The sequence below is a fragment of the Hyla sarda genome, chromosome 6, assembly GCF_029499605.1.
Source record: "Hyla sarda isolate aHylSar1 chromosome 6, aHylSar1.hap1, whole genome shotgun sequence".
NCBI lineage: Eukaryota > Metazoa > Chordata > Amphibia > Anura > Hylidae > Hyla > Hyla sarda.
The window spans coordinates 296,131,908-296,151,871 of NC_079194.1; the positions used below are offsets into that span (position 1 = coordinate 296,131,908).

The following is a 19,964-nucleotide window of genomic DNA, read 5'->3' on the forward strand; positions in this document are numbered from 1 at the left end:
TGTGTCTATGTCTTGGCATTGCTCCTACGCTGTTTTGTAAAACTTCCTCTTTGGCATTATGTGAGAAAATACTCACGTGCCAGATGCCAGACAGAGCAGCGCACGTCCGAAAGTTCCCCTACGACCAGAGATTTAGTCACCGGATGAGCTGTATGTATGTATGTATGGCAAATATCTGGGAAGGAAGGGGTTACTCATTAGGGTAAAGGGAACATCTGGCTTGGGTTGGTTTCCTTACATTAAATGTTTATGTTAAGGTTAAGAAGGAAAAACTTACATATTAAAGGGGTACTCCACCGCTAGACATCTTATCCCCTATCCAAAGGGGGTCATGCCGCTTGGACCACCACGATCTGAGTAGCACCCAGTGTTCTGAATGAACGCTGTGTTCCAGTGTAATGAAGAAAACAAGACAGGGACACACTTTTCTGCTTTATAGCCGCGGCTCCCTCTCCCTAACCCTAATCCTAACCCCGAACACTAACCTCTATCCCTAACTCTAACCCCTAGTCCTAACCCTTACCATTAATCCCAGCCTCTAATCCTAACCCCTATACCTAATTCTAAACCCTGACCCTTACGCCTAACCCTAATCCTAACCCTTACCACTAATCCTTATCTCTATCCCTAACTCTAACCCCTAACCACTAGCCCTAACCCTTACCACTAATCCTAGCCTCTAATGTTAACCCCTATACCTAATTCTAAACCCTAACCCTTACGCCTAACCCTAATCCTAACCCTTACCACTAATCCTAGCCTCTAATCCTAACTCCTATCCCTAATCCTTACCCCTAATCCTTATCTCTATCCCTAACTCTAACCCCTAACCACTAGCCCTAACCCTTACCACTAATCCTAGCCTCTAATGTTAACCCCTATACCTAATTCTAAACCCTAACTCTTACGCCTAACCCTAATCTTAACCCTTACCACTAATTCTAGCCTCTAATCCTAACCCCTATCCCTAATTCTAAACCCTAACCCTTACACCTAACCCTAACCCAGCTTTCATTCAGAATGTTGAGTCCTTTGCGGAGATCACAAGGGTCCCAGCAGCCAGGCCTCCCCCCCACCCCATCAGACATCTTTTCCCCGATCCTTTCGATATGGGATAAGATGTCTAGCGGCAGAGTACCCCTTTAACAGGTATATAAAACGTATGCGTTTAACGCAGCAAAGAAAGTTGCCCCGTAGATTTTATGGTAAAATAAAAGTACAACTGGTTGCATATAAAACAAGACTTTATATGGAAAAATAAGATTAAAAGGTAAAACCAAAAATGCAAAAATAGAAATTGACCGTGTCCTTAAGGGGTTAACAGATTCTAAAAATGTGCGCTGTACAGCAAAGTATATTAGTCAATGACTTCTCTTTATATTCCACAATTATTAGGCATTATTTCCATAAGAATGGACGGTCTGGCAGGGATTCAATCAATCATGTTACATCATATTACAATCTGCATCCGATCTGTAAATCTGTCTCTGACCTTTCTCTATTCCTATAGGTCAGTACGGAAGCCAGGTTCTCCAGTCCCTAAATGTCGTTATTAAAACAGAGCAAACAGGTATTATTCTTCAATTTACATTCATTTGCATATTCTAATGAGGAAGTAATAATTCATGCTAATACGCCCAGACAAAGCGATCAATAATGTGGCGTCCCATCCTGACCCATCAATCGGCGATCGGCTGCTAATCCTGGAGAAAACTGAAGAGGCCACTACAGGAGAAATGGGGTATTACATGCCAGTTTGCACCAAATAATGGAAAATCCCCCCCCAAAAAACAATAATAAAACAATAAAACCTTCCTCTGTGATTTCATATTGCCCTAATAATTATTGTGAAACATCCATTGCTTTGTAAATATGTTTAAATGGGTATTTTTATTAAAACAAATTTTTGCTATTGCACTCCTTATGGTAAATAAAATATATTTCTAATATACTTTGTTTAAAAAAAAATGAAGTTTTCTATGTTTTATTTGTACTTAAAAAAGCTCAAGAGCACATTTTCCCCCATCTTATACACAGACTTTGGACCGAAGCCCAAACACAGGAAGTGCAGCCTGGAGTGCTGAGGGGGGGGGGGGGGGTGTCCAACAAACAGCATATGGCAGTTAAGTGTGAGAGGAGCTATGATTGGATGAGGCTGGACACACCCCTCTCAGCACTCCAGGCTGCACTTTCTGTGTTTGGACTTCGGTCTAAAGTCTGTGTATGAGATGGGGGGAAATTTGCTCATGAGCTTTTTTAAGTACAAATAAAACATAGAAAACTTCTTTTTTTTTTTTTAAACAAAGTATATTAGAAATATTTTTTATTTGACCATAAGGAGTGAAATAGCAAAAAATTGTTTTAATGAGAGTTACCCTTTAACAACAAATAGCGTCCCCTGGTGGTTAGATGCTGTTTAAATGTAAAAGTATTTTTTGATATTTAAAGAGAGTACCCGGAAATAAAAAAACAGAGTTTATTTCTTTCAAAAACAGCGCTACCCCTGTCCTCAGGTTGCCTGCGGTATAACAACTTTGTTTCATTTACTTTAAATGCAAACTAAGAGCTGGTTCATCTTCACTTAGCCCAATACACAGGGATAATGTGGGTGAACCAATTTAAAATAATGCATAACTTACCCGGATTGGTGCTGCTATTCCAGAGATACATGCTGTATTAGCCTGCGTTAGCCTCTGCTAGATTGACTCTTTTGCAGGCACAGATTAGCCCATGTACAAGGCCTTTACATATTAAAGAGGTACTCCGCCCCTAGACATCTTATCCCCTAAAATGTCTGATCGCGAGGGTCCCGCCACTAAGATAATGTTCCCCAACCCCATCCCTTGGCTGTCCGGGCATGCTGGAAGTTGGTGGCACCCTGGTTGGGAAACACTGACCTAAGGGGATGGAGGGACACAAGGATTCATATACTTTTATAAAATAGAAATTGTGTCCCCTAGAGTTCTGCCCTAGACACATGTAGACCTCGGGTATAAGTTCTAGGTATTATGATTGTTATTGAATTAATTGTGTCTATCTTAGATCCTGGGCTGATCCTACCCTGGAAAGAAGACACCTTTCTATATGACAACAGCTATGAAGGTATGTGATGTCCGCTGTATTATTCTCCCTCTGGTTTTAAAACATGGAAAAACTCTTATTGTGCGTCTTCAGCTCCTATAGAGACCAAAGTGTTTCCATGGCGACAGACTACAAACAAACCCTGCGTAGTCTGATCTTAAATCAGTAAATCATTAAACTTGTAAATAAAACACTATTATAATAAAAAAAAAATGTAATTATTGATCATAGCTATGGCCAACTTTACCTAAACATTACATGGTGATCTGTATTGTGAGAACCCGATTAATCCAGTTTTATTTTGTCTTCTAGATTTATATGACAGTAAAGGGTTCTGCCGGAATCAGCTGTCCGTGGCTTCAGCCAATCACTATAATGCAGGTAATACCTTGTGGGCACACTGGCATTATCATTATATTATTGGGTTATGCTATCATGTCGGCAAGACCATCTGGCACTATATACTGTACAGGACGTCCAGTCACCTGGTGAGGTCTTCTGTCCATGTTGTTGCTTTACATTCTCCTTCCACTCCATCTTGTTGAAGTATAGTGGGTTCTTTCAGTTGGATCAGGTCTTTTTGTAATAGAACTCTTCTGTCTGATCCTTTAAAGGGGTACTCCACTGGCCAGCCTTCCGCCTGCATTTGGAACTAATTTTCCGAACGCTGTGGCGGCCATTACGCCCCCTCCCATAGACTTGTATTGGGGGTGTGGCCGACCCCCGCAGCAACCGAACAGCATTCGGAACTAAATGTTCCCAACTCAGCCGGAAGGCTGGCCAGTGGAGTACCCCTTTAAAACCCATCTCAATACTCTAAAGCATATGAACTTCATAGGTTGGGGTACCCTATCGGGACCACCCCAATACGTCTTAGAATGAAGAGTTACTATGGCAAAATTGGTCATTTATTAGAATGCTACATGTATGATTGTCTCTAGGCAGCTTCCGGACCTGTGTCAATGGTTTTGTAAGACAACCCCTTTTCTGGGGTGGGGTCACATTGAAACAAATTTTTTTGATTGATTGAAAATAACTTTATTAGCAATCAAACGTCAATCACTTATACAATAAATAGTGCATTCACCATGCATAGCACGACAGCACAATATACAGCACAGGTTCCCTACACTATACATCGTACCACATGCTACACTAACACTCCTGCATGCATCATAAAACGTTATCCAAAAAAACAACAATGTCAAACAACAAGGCATAGGGGACAGCGAAAGGGAAAGGGGGATGGGTAAAAGGGGATAAAAGACACACAAGGGGAGAATGGGAAAGGAGAGGGGGTTAATCCTCTTCTTCATCGACGTCCGGACTGTCCATGATTTGAAACTCATGGGCACCTAACATTGAAACATATGGGCCCTATAACCAGCCTCTCAACCCTTACTGACTAATTGCTGTCTGAACTCTTGCCAGTGGAACTTTGGGTGCTCCGCTTCTTATTTCCTATCTGCAAGATAAGCATCTGATCGCTGAAACCCCAACGTTATTTAGACAAGGGCCCCGACTTTCCCAGTGTGCGCACAAGCTCCATGCATGATGGGTTCCAAGGAGGAATACAGGTGCTGTACTCATGTATCTACTAAAGGTTCTACTAAAGACAGTATGGAGGAGCTCATGCTGACGTGCCGCTCCACACACAGGAAAAGTTGGGTGCCCACTCAGGATATTGTTGGGCGTTCCCTGAGGTCGGACATCCCACAATTAGACACTTATCCTGCACATAGGGGATGCGTTTAAAAGTAGTGGAGTACCCCTTTTAAGAAAAAATTATCACTAGTTTTCTAAAAACAGCTCCCCACCTGTCCTCAGGTTATGTGTGGTATTGTAGCTTAGTTCCGTTAAAGTGAATGGAGCCAAGTTGTAATACCCCACACAACCTGTTGACAGGTGTGGTGCTGTTTTTAGAAGAAATTAACTCTGTTTTCCTATTCCTGGATAACTTTTTTTAAAAGTTGAAAAAAACTAGCTATAGCCCTACTGTGTTGATCCAGAGGAAGGCAAAAAAATAAAAATCCTTATAAGGGGGAAAGTTCCTTCCTGACTCCAATATCCATAACTTTTCCAACTTATATTTTTAAGGAACGAATCCAGGCCCTTCCTGAACTTGTTTAAAGGGGTCATCTGCCCCCAGACATCTTATCCCCTATCCAAATGCGGGGATTGTGACATCATAGCTAAGCCCCTTGTGATGTCACATCACCTCCCCTCAATGCAAGTCTATGGGAGGGGGCGTGGTGGCTGTCACGCCTCCTCCCATAGACTTGCATTGAGGGGGCGTGGTGTGATGTCACAAGGGGAGTGGCCGTGACGTCACGACCCCCGCCGCCCGCTCCAAGCATTCCGAACAAAATGTTCTGAACGCTGGGGCAGCGGAGTACTCCTTTAATGATTCAGCAATCACATTGTCATATGGCAGAGAGTTCCATAGTCTTACCACTGGGCGTAACTATAGGGGGTGCTGACGTAGCAGTCGCACCGGGGCCCTGGTGCCTAAGGGGGCCCCAAGGGGCCCAGAAGCTACAAGTTACGCAAGAGCCACCAAAAATGTCCCCATCCTTGAGACACGAACCAGTAATGCCGTCTTTGCCCCTATAGAGCGTGTGAGAACCGTACAGGTGTAGTGCACTGTATTGCCACATACATGAAGTGACCCTTTGTCTTCTATATGAAGATTTCATCACTCCGTATTACACCATTGCTGGCACACACCAACCCAACAATACTGTTTTTTGTTTGCGCAGCCTATGCAGAATGTGACGTGAAGAAATCTCAGGACCATCCCCAGAGAGCCAGCACAAAGAAACACAGTGAGTATTGTTTACCTGCCAATCATTTATACTGGAGCGTTTATCGGGAATCGGCGCGATACAACCTCCAGCTGAACTGCACCTTGCACCGCGCGCAGTGTCACCGCGATTTGGACACCGTTCAAGATTTCCTATCCCGGGGCTGTAATCTGAGATAACACAGAGTATACTGTAAACAGAGGAGAATTCTGATGAATTTTACTGGGTTGCACTAGATTAACTGTTACCTACGACTTACTGTAGAATGCAATGACTCGTCTGAGGAGGGTTCCTATTAATTTCTTGGTCATTGTTTATTTGCTTATTTTGTATTTTTTTTTTTTACACAAGAACTATATAGTTAAAGGGAATGTGTTACCAGCACCACCCGCATTAACCTATTATCCTGTTGGTATAGGCTTGTCGTGCGGATGACGCTGATGACTAATGGTCTTCACCGCTTGCTGATCTGCCACTTCTTTCTTCCATTATTTCTTTTTTTCTGGTTATGCAAATAAAGTAGCTTAATGTATGTGGAGCGTTCCCAAACTCTGAGTGCACCATGACGTCTGGCCTGGATCTTTATAGTAGACTCCCTTCTCCCCTGTGCTGATCCTCCTCCCCTAGGCTGATCTTCCTCCCCTAGGCTTATCCTTCTCCCCTAAACTGATTCTTCTCCCCAAACCTGATCTTCTCCCCTTGGCTGATCCTCCTCCCCCTGGGGTAATCCTCCTGCCCTAAACTGATCCTTCTCACTTGGATTGATCCTCTTCCCCTGTGCTGATTCTCCTCCCCTGAGCTGATCCTCCTCCCCTGAGCTGATCCTCCTCCCCTGGGCTTATCCCCCTACCTTGTGAAGGATTTGGCATTTTAGATTTCAACTGGAATTCCAAATGGTATGCAAAAATGGACAGTGGAGCACTGGAAAAACACCTGACGTGTTTCACGCTTGTTAGAGCTTAGTCATGGTGGACAGTGAATGCGTAGAAAGACACATTTAAAATACTCTTGCATTTGGTCACGTCAATTTAACGTCATTGCAAACATATCAAATGATTAAAAAAAAGAATAGCTGCAACATGTGAGTTAAATGAGTACATTGATGTAATGACCTACCCCAAGTACCGACTTCAATTACATATACTTGAGGTAGGTGATTACATCTATGTACTAATTCAATGCAAATTTCGCAGCTGTTCTTTTTTTTATTTTTTTTATTTATCATGCAATATGTTTGCAATGATGTCACAGTCATGTGACCAAAAGCAAGAGTGATTTAAACCTGTCTTTGTACGTATTCACTGCATACTATGATTAAGCGCTAACAAGCACAAAATGCGTCAGGTGTTTCCAGTTCGCCACAGTTTTGTATACTATTCAGAATTCTCACTAAAGCAAGAATTCTTACCCCTCTCCTGGTAATGGACTATTTGTTTCTTTGTATCGAAGGCAATACAGTATTTTAAGGGGTACTCCGGTGAAAAACTTTTTTTTTTTTATATCAACTGGTGCCAGAAAGTTAAACAGATTTGTAAATGACTTCTATTAAAAAAACTTAATCCTTTCTGTACTTATTAGCTGCTGAATACTACAGTGGAAATTCTTTTCCGTTTAAAACACAAAGCTCTCTGCTGACATCTCTGTCAATTTTAGGAACTGTCCAGGGTAAAAGGAAATCCCCATAGCAAACATATGCTGTTCTGGACAGTTCATAAAATGGACAGAGATGTCAGTTACCATTGGCTCAAGTACAGGTTATGTTGAGATAAGTAATAACTTATGTTCAGTGGCTGCAATGCGTTCCTGGAAATTCTTTGGCAGTGATGTCTTGTACGGATTTGTAGATAAAAGCTTATATTTCCTCTTCGCTCTTCCAAATGATTTCAACACTACGATACCAATAGACACTCAGCATGGGGGCGCTATTTCATGGCTGGTGTGCCCACAGGGGATAAGCCCTGGGACGTGCACAGGTTGACTAGAAAAGGGACTTGAACCCCTGCCCTTTTGATGTTACTCCTATAAGTGCAAACAAAGTACTCCAGCTCACCCCCCTCGTAGCCGTGCTCGGATCTGTGCCCGGCAGGACACTCCGAATGAGAAACAAGAGAACGATGATCCGGGACTTGTAAAAACGAACTGCTTTATTGAAGATCACAGGATGCAGATAAAACCAACCATGTCATCAGACGCGTTTCGAGCGCATGCGCTCGAAACGCGTCTGTGACATGGTTGGTTTTATCTGCATCCTGGGATCTTCAATAAAGCAGTTCGTTTTTGCAAGTCCTTGTTAGGATTCGGCAGGCTGGAGGTGGATCCTCTGTGTCAGAGAGGGATTGGCGTGGACCGTGTCGGTGGACCGGTTCTAGGTTGCTACTGGTTTTCACCAGAGCCCGCCGCAAAGCGGGATGGTCTTGCAGCGGCGGTAGCAACCAGGTCGTATCCACCGGCAACGGCTCAACCTCTCTGACTGCTGAGAAGGCATGGGACAGAAGGACTAGGCAGAGGCAAGGTCAGACGTAGCAGAAGGTCGGGGCAGGCGGCTAGGTACGTAGTCAATGAGGATGGCAGGAGATCTGGAACACAGGCTTTGGACAAGACTAAACGCTTTCACTGGCACAAGGCAACAAGATCCGGCAAGGAAGTGCAGGGGAAGAGAGGTAATATGGACAGGGAGCAGGTGGAAGCTAATTAGGTTGATTGGGCCAGGCACCAATCATTGGTGCACTGGCCCTTTAAATCTTAGAGACCTGGCGCGCGCGCGCCCTAAGGAGCGGGGCCGCGCGCGCCAGGACGTGACAGCCGGGGACCGGGACAGGTGAGTGACTTGGGATGCGATTCGCGAGCGGGCGCGTCCCGCTATGCGAATCGCATCCCCGCCGGCAATGTCAGTGCAGCGCTCCCGGTCAGCGGGTCTGACCGGGGCGCTGCAGAGAGAGGAACGCCGCGAGCGCTCCGGGGAGGAGCAAGGACCCGGAGCGCTCGGCGTAACAGTCCTGGATCATCGTTTTCTTGTTACTCCTATAAGTGCTCTGGGCAGTGCTGGCATCATTATGTAAACATTTCTGTAAATAATTATGGGAAGTGCCTTTTTTCAGTTCAGTCCCTGCCCCCCAAAATGTCTGTGCACGTCCTGGGATAAGACTGACTCTCGGAGTGATCTTTCGCACTGCAGTGACGCCATTCAGTGCTTTATCTATACCTTTTAGGAGGTCCTCAAGTTTCAACATGTATTCATGTTATTCTACATGAGGATCCTTGAAGTTTGGGGCAGCAAATGTGTGTCCCCTCTCTAAGACTAGAGTGTCACTACAAAGAGCGCCCCTGGAGGACCCAGTATGTATGTGCATTAGGCCTTGTTCACATTGCCATCGGACTCTGTTATTCGAAGTGCCTTCGGAAATCCGGCCAAAAGGAAGTGCAAGCTCTTATTTTTTTCCCTCCGCTAAAATCCTGTAAAATGACCGGGTCAGCGACGGACCCCATGCAAGTGAATACGGTCTGTCATGACCCGGTAGTAGCCATTTGCATCTGACTCGTTTCAAGGTCCGAAAACCTAGCCTTAGACAGACAGCTCATTGACTTTAACAGGAACCATGTAATGCACAATTCTCCCTGTGGTGGTGCTGTAGGGAAACTGAACACTCACTTTTAGTTCCTCCACAGATGATTGGTGATCGATCTCATGATTTTTAGTTTTGGTTTTTGGTGATATTTTGAATTTGCAGCTAGTGTTCCACAAATGAAACCAAGAATGATGCTTTGTTATGCTATAGGGCCAAGTATGCTATAGTATTCTGATGTCCCAGTATGGGATATGGTCCCATACAGTACCTAGGCCCTGTCAGGTTGAGTCCCTCTGTGTCTTAGGGGCTCTCCTGCAGTGTAACCTCCATAGTAATATATATTATGTGTCTTATGGATAAAGGATCTTTAAGGACCTTTTAGTTAGTCACATGATAATGTGTTCACATGAGAGCACCAGCTAACCAGGTGACCTGCAGCTTGACCTATGGGCTCCTGGCTCAGCCCCCCCTTCTCCCCCCTTTATAAGAGGGGCAGCCATTACAATCTCTCTCTTGATCCTAAGGCACAGTAAAGACCAGACGTCTCAGAGCCAGTGTCCAGCACATCTGGAGGCCTCAAGGCACCTACAGCCACATGCCAGTAAGTCAAGTCTATATCTGCTGTCTACAACCCAGTCCAGTCTAAAGTCAAGTCCAAAGTCAAGCCTATTTTAGTCTGCGTGGCTGAACTAAAGTTTATTAAAGTCACTACAAGTCCCAGCAAGCTGCGAGGTCCTTCTGTGTTACTGGCCACCTCTCTTGGATCCTGGCCTAGCTGTAAAGACTATTTCCATCTGTAAAATTACTGTTAACCCTTACCTGGTCTTGGACTATTATTGGACTGCCAAACCTTTGGATAGCGGTACTACCGTCCTGGTGGTTACTGAGAAAACTACGCCCTGGCGTCACGAACATTTAGGAGTTAATAACACCTTGCCCCTGGGCTACAACATCTGTCCCATCCATCGCACCCCGAGACACCCCGTTGTAGTTCGCCACAGTATGGACTATTGGAATGGATACATATACAAATATCACTCATGGGTTCGAATCGACAGCCCAGTCACCTCTTATTAAACTTGCTTGACTGTCATTCTTGAGTGAAATGTTCCTTCAAGACAGAAGTGTAGACTTGAATCCTGAATGTTTCCAGTATGAACATGGGATTTTATAAAAGAGCAAAAATAAAGGAAAAGAAAAGAAAGAGCTCTATGTGCCGTTACTCCAAATAATGCTGTGTAGATGGGTCAGATGAGTTTGTACTGCTCACCTGACCGTGTTGCGCAGGGCCGGTGCAAGGATTTTTGCCACCCTAGGCGAAAGCTAATTTTGCCACCCCCTTGACCTGCCCATTGGCTCCGCCCTTTGACACGTCCCACCTTCCTACTGGGTTGACACACTGTAGCAAACCTCCTCTTCATGTAATCACCTTATTACTGGGGTGACACAGTCGGTGAGCCCGTCCGCCCAGTGGAGGTTCTACCGGTGGTGGATCGTGCAGAGAATTCCAAGACAGTATGAACATGGAGGAGACTTGTTTTACAGGACACATGGATACAGTTAAGTGCTCAGGGGTGAATTGTTCTTTTTTCGATATTTGTCAGGGATTTAGGTTGTGGATGTTTGATGGGATGTTAGAAGTTCTCAGACTTGAGGTCTTCAGGAGCTCTGAGAAGCTTCCGAGTCTCTGTAGAATGATGTAATTTCTTACATGTGGTTAACGGCAGGAAATGACTTGAGTGTAAGACATATACAGGTAATGGCCTGAAGATCCATGTGTCGGAGCCAACAGTGACACCACAAATAAGTGAACGAGGAGGAAACCCTTTCTTGTCTTTTTTTTAAAGGGAATCTTTGATCATTCCATTTTTTCAAATACCAACATTGGGATCATCACAGGGTTTCCCTCCGCAAGGACCCAAGCTGTAATCTGTGTAGGGAATTGGTCACAAGTGTTGTATTTTTCTGCAGCGCCACCACAGAAGAACAGGAGCATTACACGGTTTTATTGGTTGTAATAACATCATTTAAAGATGTCCCTCAATACATTCATTATCCTATACTGATCCTGAGTTATATCCTGTATTATACTCCAGAGCTGTACTCACTATTCTGCTGGTGAGGTCACTGTGTATATACATTACATTACTTATCCTGTACTGATCCTGAGTTATATCCTGTATTATACTCCAGAGCTGTACTCACTATTCTGCTGGTGGGGTCACTGTGTACATACATTACATTACTTATCCTGTACTGATCCTGAGTTATATCCTGTATTATACTCCAGAGCTGTACTCACTATTCTGCTGGTGAGGTCACTGTGTACATACATTACATTACTTATCCTGTACTGATCCTGAGTTATATCCTGTATTATATTCCAGAGCTGTACTCACTATTCTGCTGGTGAGGTCACTGTGTACATACATTACATTACTTATCCTGTACTGATCCTGAGTTATAACCTGTATTATATTCCAGAGCTGTACTCACTATTCTGCTGGTGAGGTCACTGTGTACATACATTACATTACTGATCATGTACTGATCCTGAGTTATAACCTGTATTATACACCAGAGCTGTACTCACTATTCTGCTGGTGAGGTCACTGTGTACATACATTACATTACTTATCCTGTACTGATCCTGAGTTATATCCTGTATTATACTCCAGAGCTGTAGTCACTATTCTGCTGGTGAGGTCACTGTGTACTTACATTAAATTACTTATCCTGTACTGATCCTGAGTTATATCCTGTATTATATTCCAGAGCTGTACTCACTATTCTGCTGGTGAGGTCACTGTGTACATACATTACATTACTTATCCTGTACTGATCCTGAGTTATAGCCTGTATTATAATCCAGAGCTGTACTCACTATTCTGCTGGTGAGGTCACTGTGTACATACGTTACATTACTTATCCTGTACTGATCCTGAGTTATAGCCTGTATTATACTCCAGAGCTGTACCCACTATATAATTGATACGGTATATAGTTAAATATGACTGACGGTGAGCCTTTCTGTGCAGACCCCCGTGGGACACATCTTTGGGAGTTTATTCGGGACATTCTGCTTACACCTGAGAAGAATCCCGGCCTCATAAGGTGGGAAGACCGCTCCGAGGGGGTGTTCCGATTCCTCAAGTCTGAGGCAGTGGCCCAACTATGGGGGAAGAAGAAGAACAACAGCAGCATGACCTACGAGAAGCTGAGCCGGGCCATGAGGTAATATGAATATGAGCTTAAAACGTGGCTGGGCTTGAGTTGGTTGATGCCCTGTGTTTTACTTTCTATTAAAACTTCTGGGCTCCAAATCTATAGCAGGGGCCCCTACATAGCATATGGGACCCCTATGACACCAAGGCCTGGGTATGACTTCTACATCTGCATCCACTATAGCAGTGTTTTCCAAACAGTGTGCCTCCAGCTGTTGCAAAACTACAACGCCCAGCATGCCTGGACAGCCAACGGCTGTCCAGCCATGCTGGGAGGTGTAGTTTTGCAACAGCTGGAGGCACACTTTTTGGTAAACCATGCCTTATAGCTAAACCCCTGCCCTTATGGTTTACTAAAGTAATACAGACAAACAAACAAAAAACAAAACAAAACAAAAAAATATATATATATATAAAAAATATATATATATATACAGAGTGTCCAATTGGGCATGTAGTCTTTTTAGTCTGACCCCAATACTCTCTGCTGCCACCTCTGGCCGTGCCAGGAACGGTCCAGAGCAGGAGCAAATCCCCATAGCAAACCTCTCCTGCTCCGGACAGTTCCTGACACAGACAGAGGTGGCAGTAGAGAGCACAGTGTCTGACTGCGCCAGAATGTGCACGTAAACATGAGTGCGAACATTTGAAAAAGTGTCATCTGGACTAAATCCGACTCCATGCGCACTTTTGCCCATCGTGTAAACGTTGGCTTTTTTAAATTGAAAATGTTGAGTGATTTTCGCGCCACTTTTTACTGCGTTCCGCGCCAAATATTTGGCTGTGAAAAGTGTCAAAAATCACAATTGGGGAAATTAATCAAAACCTGTGCAGAGGAAAAGCTGACCAGTTTCCCATAGCAACCAATCAGATCGCTTCTTTCATTTCTCACAGGCCCTTTTAAAAACGAAAGAATAGATCTTATTGGTTGCTATGGGCAGTGAGGAACACTCACAGGAAGTGTTGTCATGGGAACAAGGTGGTGGCCTTAATCTTTAGGCCTGGAAAGTGAAGGGACTTTTTTTAAAGAACTTCTGTATATTTTATCAGATTCTGAGACAAAGGTGAATATTACAAAACAAAACAAAAAGAGTGAGTGATACTATAACCGGAATAATAACCCTCGTAGCCGACAATTACTGATCCGATGACACATACAGATGCCGGGGCCTTTGTTGCAACATTTATCTCCTCCGCTGGCATCTACAATCCCGTTCATCAACATAGTTCCTCCATGAATCGGCTCCCCGACGTGCCTTTCAATAGTCACCACCGTAATGACGCAATGAAGTCGGCGCCACCTGAAAAAATACAGTATTGTCTACACAGCTCCATTGATGTCTATGGTTCTTCTGAAAAAGACCTCAATAGCTGTTGGCCGAATATTCGTTTACCCCATTGACATGAACATTCAGCTAAATGCTCATGTTTTGTGAATGAAGAAAGGGGGAGGGGTAAGCCGGCGCCAGACAGCTCTAGTATGGGCTTTTTTTCCCCCAAAACAAAAAGTGCACGCAAATGAAATCCAATATTAATGACCTTTCGGGAATTTGACCCATACACATTAGAGAGTTGGGCACTCCTGCCAAAATCTTTGTGGTGGGCCAACTTTTTGGAAAAGATCATGGGGACCTTTAGTCACCCTATTCCAGTGTTTCCCAACGAGGGTGCCTCCAGCTGTGACCTAACTACAATTAGCCAAAGGCTGTCCGGGCATGCTGGGAGTTGTAGTTTGGCCACAGCTGAAACTCAATGTAAATATGAAACTCAACATATATATGTGTATGTATGTACCGGTATGTAACTTTTCTCTACACCTGTCTGCTGACTGTCCAGCAGACAGGTGTAGAGAAAAGTTATTGCGGAGGATGGGATATAAGGACAGGATATGAGGACAGGATATAAGGACTGGATATAAGGACAGTATATGAGGACTGGATATGAGGACGGGATATAAGGACTGGATATAAGGACAGTATATGAGGACTGGATATAAGGACGAGATATGAGGACTGGATATAAGGACTGGATATAAGGATGGGATATGAGGACTGGATATAAGGACAGGATATGAGGACTGGGTATAAGGACAGGATATGAGGACTGGGTATAAGGACAGGATATGAGGACTGGATATAAGGAAGGGATATGAGATTGGGATATAAGGATGGAATATAAGAACGGGATATGAGGACTGGATATAAGGACAGGATATGAGGACGGAATATGAGGATGGGATGTAAGGACGGGATATGAGGATGGGATATGAGGACGGGATATAAGGACGGAATATATGGACCGGATATAAGGACAGGATATGAGGATGGGATATGAGGTCGGGATATAAGGATCGGATATGAGGACGGGATATAAGGACAGGATATGAGGACGGAATATGAGGATGGGATATAAGGATGGGATATAAGGATGGAATATGAGGACGGGATATGAGGATGGGATATAAGGATTGGATATTAGGACTGGATATAAGGTCAGGATATGAGGATGGGATACAAGGACTGGGTATAAGGACAGGATAAGAGGACAGGATGTGAGGACAGGATATACAGTGGGGGTCAAAAGTTTGGGCACCCCAGGTAAAAATTTGTATTAATGTGCATAAAGAAGCCAAGGAAAGATGGAAAAATCTCCAAAAGGCATGTTTGGGCACCCTGCAGAATTTATGCACTGCCCTCTTTGCAAAGCTGAGACCTGCCAGTGTCATGGATTGTTCTCAATCATCATCTGGGAAGACCAGGTGATGTCAATCTCAAAGGTTTTAAATGCCCAGACTCCTCTGACCTTGCCCCAACAATCAGCACCATGGGTTCTTCTAAGCAGTTGTCTAGAAATCTGAAACTGAAAATAGTTGACGTTCACAAAGCTGGAGAAGGCTATAAGAAGATAGCAAAATGTTTTCAGATGTCAATATCCTCTTTTCGGAATGTAATTAAGAAATGACAGTCATCAGGAACAGTGGAAGTTAAAGCAAGATCAGGAAGACCAAGAAAAATATCAGACAGAACAGCTCGCAGGATTGTGAGAAAAACAATTCAAAACCCACGTTTGACTGCACAATCCCTCCAGAAAGATCTGGCAGACACTGAAGTTGTGGTACACTATTCCACTATAAAGAAATACTTGTACAGATATGGTTTTCATGGAAGAGTCATCAGAAGAAAACCCCTTCTACCTCCTCACCACAAAAATCAGCATTTGAACTTTGCAAATTAACATATAGACAAGCCTGATGCATTTTGGAAACAAGTTCTGTGGACCGATGAGGTTAAAATGGAACTTTTTGGCCGGAATGAGCAAAGGTACGTTTGGAGAAGAAGGGGAACAGAATTTAATGAAAAGAACCTCTGTCCAACTGTTAAGCATGGGGGGTGGATCAATCATGCTTTGGGTTGTATTGCAGCCAGTGGTACAGGGAACATCTCACTAGTAGAAGGAAAAATGGATTCAATACAATTTCAGCAAATTTTGGATGCTAACTTGATGCCATCTGTGAAAAAGCTGAAGTTAAAAAGAGGATGGCTTCTACAAATGGATAATGATCCTTAACACACCTCAAAATCCCAAATCTGACCTCAACATAATTGAAAATCTATGGACAGACCTTAAAAGAGCAGTGCGTGACAGACAGCCCAGAAATCTCAAAGAACTGGAAGACTTTTATAAGGAAGAATGGGCAAAGATACCTCAAACAAGAATTGAAAGACTCTTGGCTGGCTACAAAAAGCATTTACAAGCTATGATACTTTCCAAAGGGGGCAGTACAAGATATTAACTCTGCAGGGTGCCCAAACTTTTGCAGATGCCATTTTTTTGTTTTCTGTTATTTTGAAAGAGTAAATGATGGAAATAAAATCTAACTTTTGTTGACATATTATAAGAATGTCTAATCTGTAATTTGATGCCTTTTGGGGGTTTGTCCATCTTTCCTTGGCTTCTTTATGCACATTAATACAAACTTTTACCTGGGGTGCCCAAACTTTTGATCCCCACTGTAGGGGCGAGATATGAGTATATTGCCTTCAAAACACCACAAGTTTGTAGGCCATCAGCATTTGGAATAAATTAACACAATCTTTTTCATTTTTTTTGCCAGATACTACTACAAAAGAGAGATCTTGGAACGTGTGGATGGAAGACGCCTGGTCTATAAGTTTGGGAAGAACGCAAGAGGATGGCGGGAGAACGACAGCTGAAGCCACCACTGGAATCCTACAAACACTGACTAATTTATTTATATGGGGGGCACAAGAAGACACAGGGATGAAAAACTTGGTGCCAGTGACTCCACTTCTCTACACTCGGGAGAATGATTCTGTACACAGTTTTCTGTGACTTGAAGCCTTTTATAGGATTTCGCTGCGTTACCTTTGTAGCTCTTGGGAGATTTATACAATTTATCGGATATTATATTGTGCGATCAGGAACTTCGGATTGTTCTCGTAGCGCCATTGCTAAGTTCTTGTTTTGCAGATACACTATGTGAAGTTTTTTTTGTGTCTCTTATTTTTTTTTAAGTTGTTGTTTGGCATTAGGGCAGATTTTGGAAAGATCTTAGTTCTCCAAGGCTCTATCATACTTTGCTTATGGATCCTTCATGGCTAAATCTTCAACAATAAATGTTTCCATTTACTGAGATCTTGAAATAGGAATTGATGCGCAAAGTATATAACATATTTTTTTAAATGTATCATAGGTGCCCACATTTTGCGTGTACTGATCTCTCACGGGGGTCATGTGACATTGTCCGGTGGTTCTTACTCTAGAGCAGGGGTGGCCAAACCAAGACTCTCAAGTCGCATGTGGCTCTTTCTTAGGTGCCATGCAGCTCACCTATAGTCCCCAATCGATCTTAATGTTTAAGAATCACCATTGCTGCTTCTTAAATACACCTCTGTGGCTTTGGCTTTGGCTGTGACTGTGCAGCACTGGTGTTAACCATTGGAGATGGGAGTATGCTGCTATATGAAGGCCGTATGGGGTCCTACTGCTATATGTGGGCCTACTGTCATATGGAGTAGTATGAGGATCTTACTGTTATATAGAAACATAGAATGTGTCAGCAGATAAGAACCATTTGGCCCATCTAATCTTCCCAATATTTTTAATACTATCAAGTCCCAGTCCTTTTCTCTATCTGATATAAGAACAACCTTATGCCTATCCAATACATGCTTAAACTATAAGAAGACTATTCCATGTATCCACTACTCTCTCAGTGATTTATATGGCACCAGTATGGGTAGCTTACTGTATATGGGTGAAGTATGGGGGCCTACTGTTATGTGGGGCAATATGGGGATCTTACTGTTATATGGGGGCAGTATGGGGGGCTTACTGTATATGGAGTAGTATGGGGGGAGCTTACTCTTATATGGGGCAGTATGGGAAGCTTACTGTTATATGGGGCAGTATGGGAAGCTTACTGTTATATGGGGCAGTATGGGGCTTACTGTTATATGGGGCAGTATGGGGGGCTTACTGTATATGGAGTAGTATGGGGGGAGCTTACTGTTATATCGGGCAGTATTGGGAGCTTACTGTTATATGGAGGCATTATAGGGATTTTACTGTATATATGGGGGCAGTATTGGGCTGTATGGAGGGCCTTCTGTTATTTGAGGGACCTATAGCTTGTGTATATAATTTTACTTGGTGATTATTAAAGCCAATATACATAAACATTTCTATCATTTATTACTATGTAGTTGCATACTGCATATGAATAATACTACTACCTACATATATTTCTTATTCTTTAGGTATGTGCATGTCCTGTGGCTCTCAAATATCAGAAGTCTATTGAATGGGGCTTTTACATTAAGCAAATTTGGCCTTCCCTGCTCTAGAGTCACATGATAAATATGGCATCACCTTCAATACGTATTTGTAGTTTTTATTTTTTTTTATTTTTTATATTGAGTGATTCTTAAAAATAAAGTAAACCTAAATTTTTTTGGGGTAGGTGATAGTAATAGTAGTAATTATATAGCAAATAAGGGTGGTGTGGGATGGCACTGCTGAGTATACAACTGCCAGTGTAAAGGGCCATAGTTTCTATGATGGAGAAAGAGTTAAACAAATGTGATCCAACCAAATGTTTTCAAACATAGAAGGTAAATGCAATCCTAAGAACGACAGAATATACAGGGATACGATAGGCACTCACCGACGTTGGTGTCTTGCTGACGTCTTCAACGCATCAGACGATTTTGTGGGAAGGTTGTTCCAGGAAGCATTGGGCACCCAGAAGCCATGGTCGTACAATACAACCATGGCCTCTGATCCTAAAACAGCCTTCCCACAAAATAGTCTGATGCTTTGAAGACGTCAACAAGGCACCAACGTCGGTGAGTGCCAAACCCTGCAAAACTGTCGGTGAGTGCCGTACCCCTGTACATTCTTTCGTTCTTAGTACTACGTGTAAAATTTATTTTCGACTCCAAATATGTAGAATAGACAGATGCCAGAATCTTGTATTTTATAGAAGAGAACTATAAATGATTTTTTGACCGAGTCAGAGCTAGAAAGAGAGCTAACTTGTTATCTGACTTTCCTACAGTTGTTATCTGCTCATACCCGGCTGACATATCGCTGTTTCCTGAGCTTCAGAACAGTAGGTTTTATCATGACAGATGAGTTGTGTGTAGAAGAGTCTTCAGTAGAGTCCACCGAGAGAGTCCATAACACTGAATGAGTCAAATATTCAAGATTTATGGGGTCTGTAGTGTTCAGGGGTCACCACAGCAAAGATAAAAACAAGGTCCCCTTTCAGGTTCTTCTACACACCATCACACTCCTGATCATCTGGTATCATAGTTCCTGATGCCCCAATGTGTTTTTTTTAGGCAATTTGCGGACATTGTAGCATATTCTATACAGTTCTTACCACTTATAATGGGGACAAGACCAGCATTGGGTTAGGCTTTTACTCTCCATGGGCTATTTTTATTGTATATAGAGCCTACTTTGTGGAAGGAGGATTTTTTGGTATTGGACAAAAAGATTTGGTGTAAGTTTGCCCCTTACCCCCCTTTCTGTGATTTCCCATCCTCATTCTTTAACCTTATACAGTACAACGCCTGGGTAGGTAACTTCTAGTCAACTTCTCAAACACGTGTGTGACACAGGATGTGTTCAACCAGAACTGATCTATATCCAAGGTCTTCACAATACATATGGGATGTGTCCAACCAGAACTGGTCCTCACAATACATATGGGATGTGCCTAATCAGAACGGGTCTATATCCAGGGTCCTCACAATACATAT

At 43.1% G+C, this 19,964-nt stretch overlaps 1 protein-coding gene across 8 annotated transcripts in view; it reads left to right on the plus strand.

The window, feature by feature from the left end:
- EHF (ETS homologous factor) overlaps positions 1 to 18,032 on the plus strand; it is a 75,131-nt gene extending 57,099 nt beyond the window's left edge. For all 8 annotated transcript variants that reach the window (XM_056528563.1, XM_056528566.1, XM_056528567.1 and 5 more), the window contains exons 4-9: positions 1,511 to 1,570; positions 3,043 to 3,102; positions 3,394 to 3,462; positions 5,841 to 5,906; positions 12,490 to 12,685; positions 16,790 to 18,032. In XM_056528563.1, coding sequence (XP_056384538.1) covers positions 1,511 to 1,570; positions 3,043 to 3,102; positions 3,394 to 3,462; positions 5,841 to 5,906; positions 12,490 to 12,685; positions 16,790 to 16,889 — 551 coding nt within the window. In that variant the 3' untranslated portion in view covers positions 16,890 to 18,032. The remainder of the gene's footprint in view (positions 1 to 1,510; positions 1,571 to 3,042; positions 3,103 to 3,393; positions 3,463 to 5,840; positions 5,907 to 12,489; positions 12,686 to 16,789) is intronic.
- The last annotated feature ends 1,932 nt before the right edge of the window (positions 18,033 to 19,964 follow it).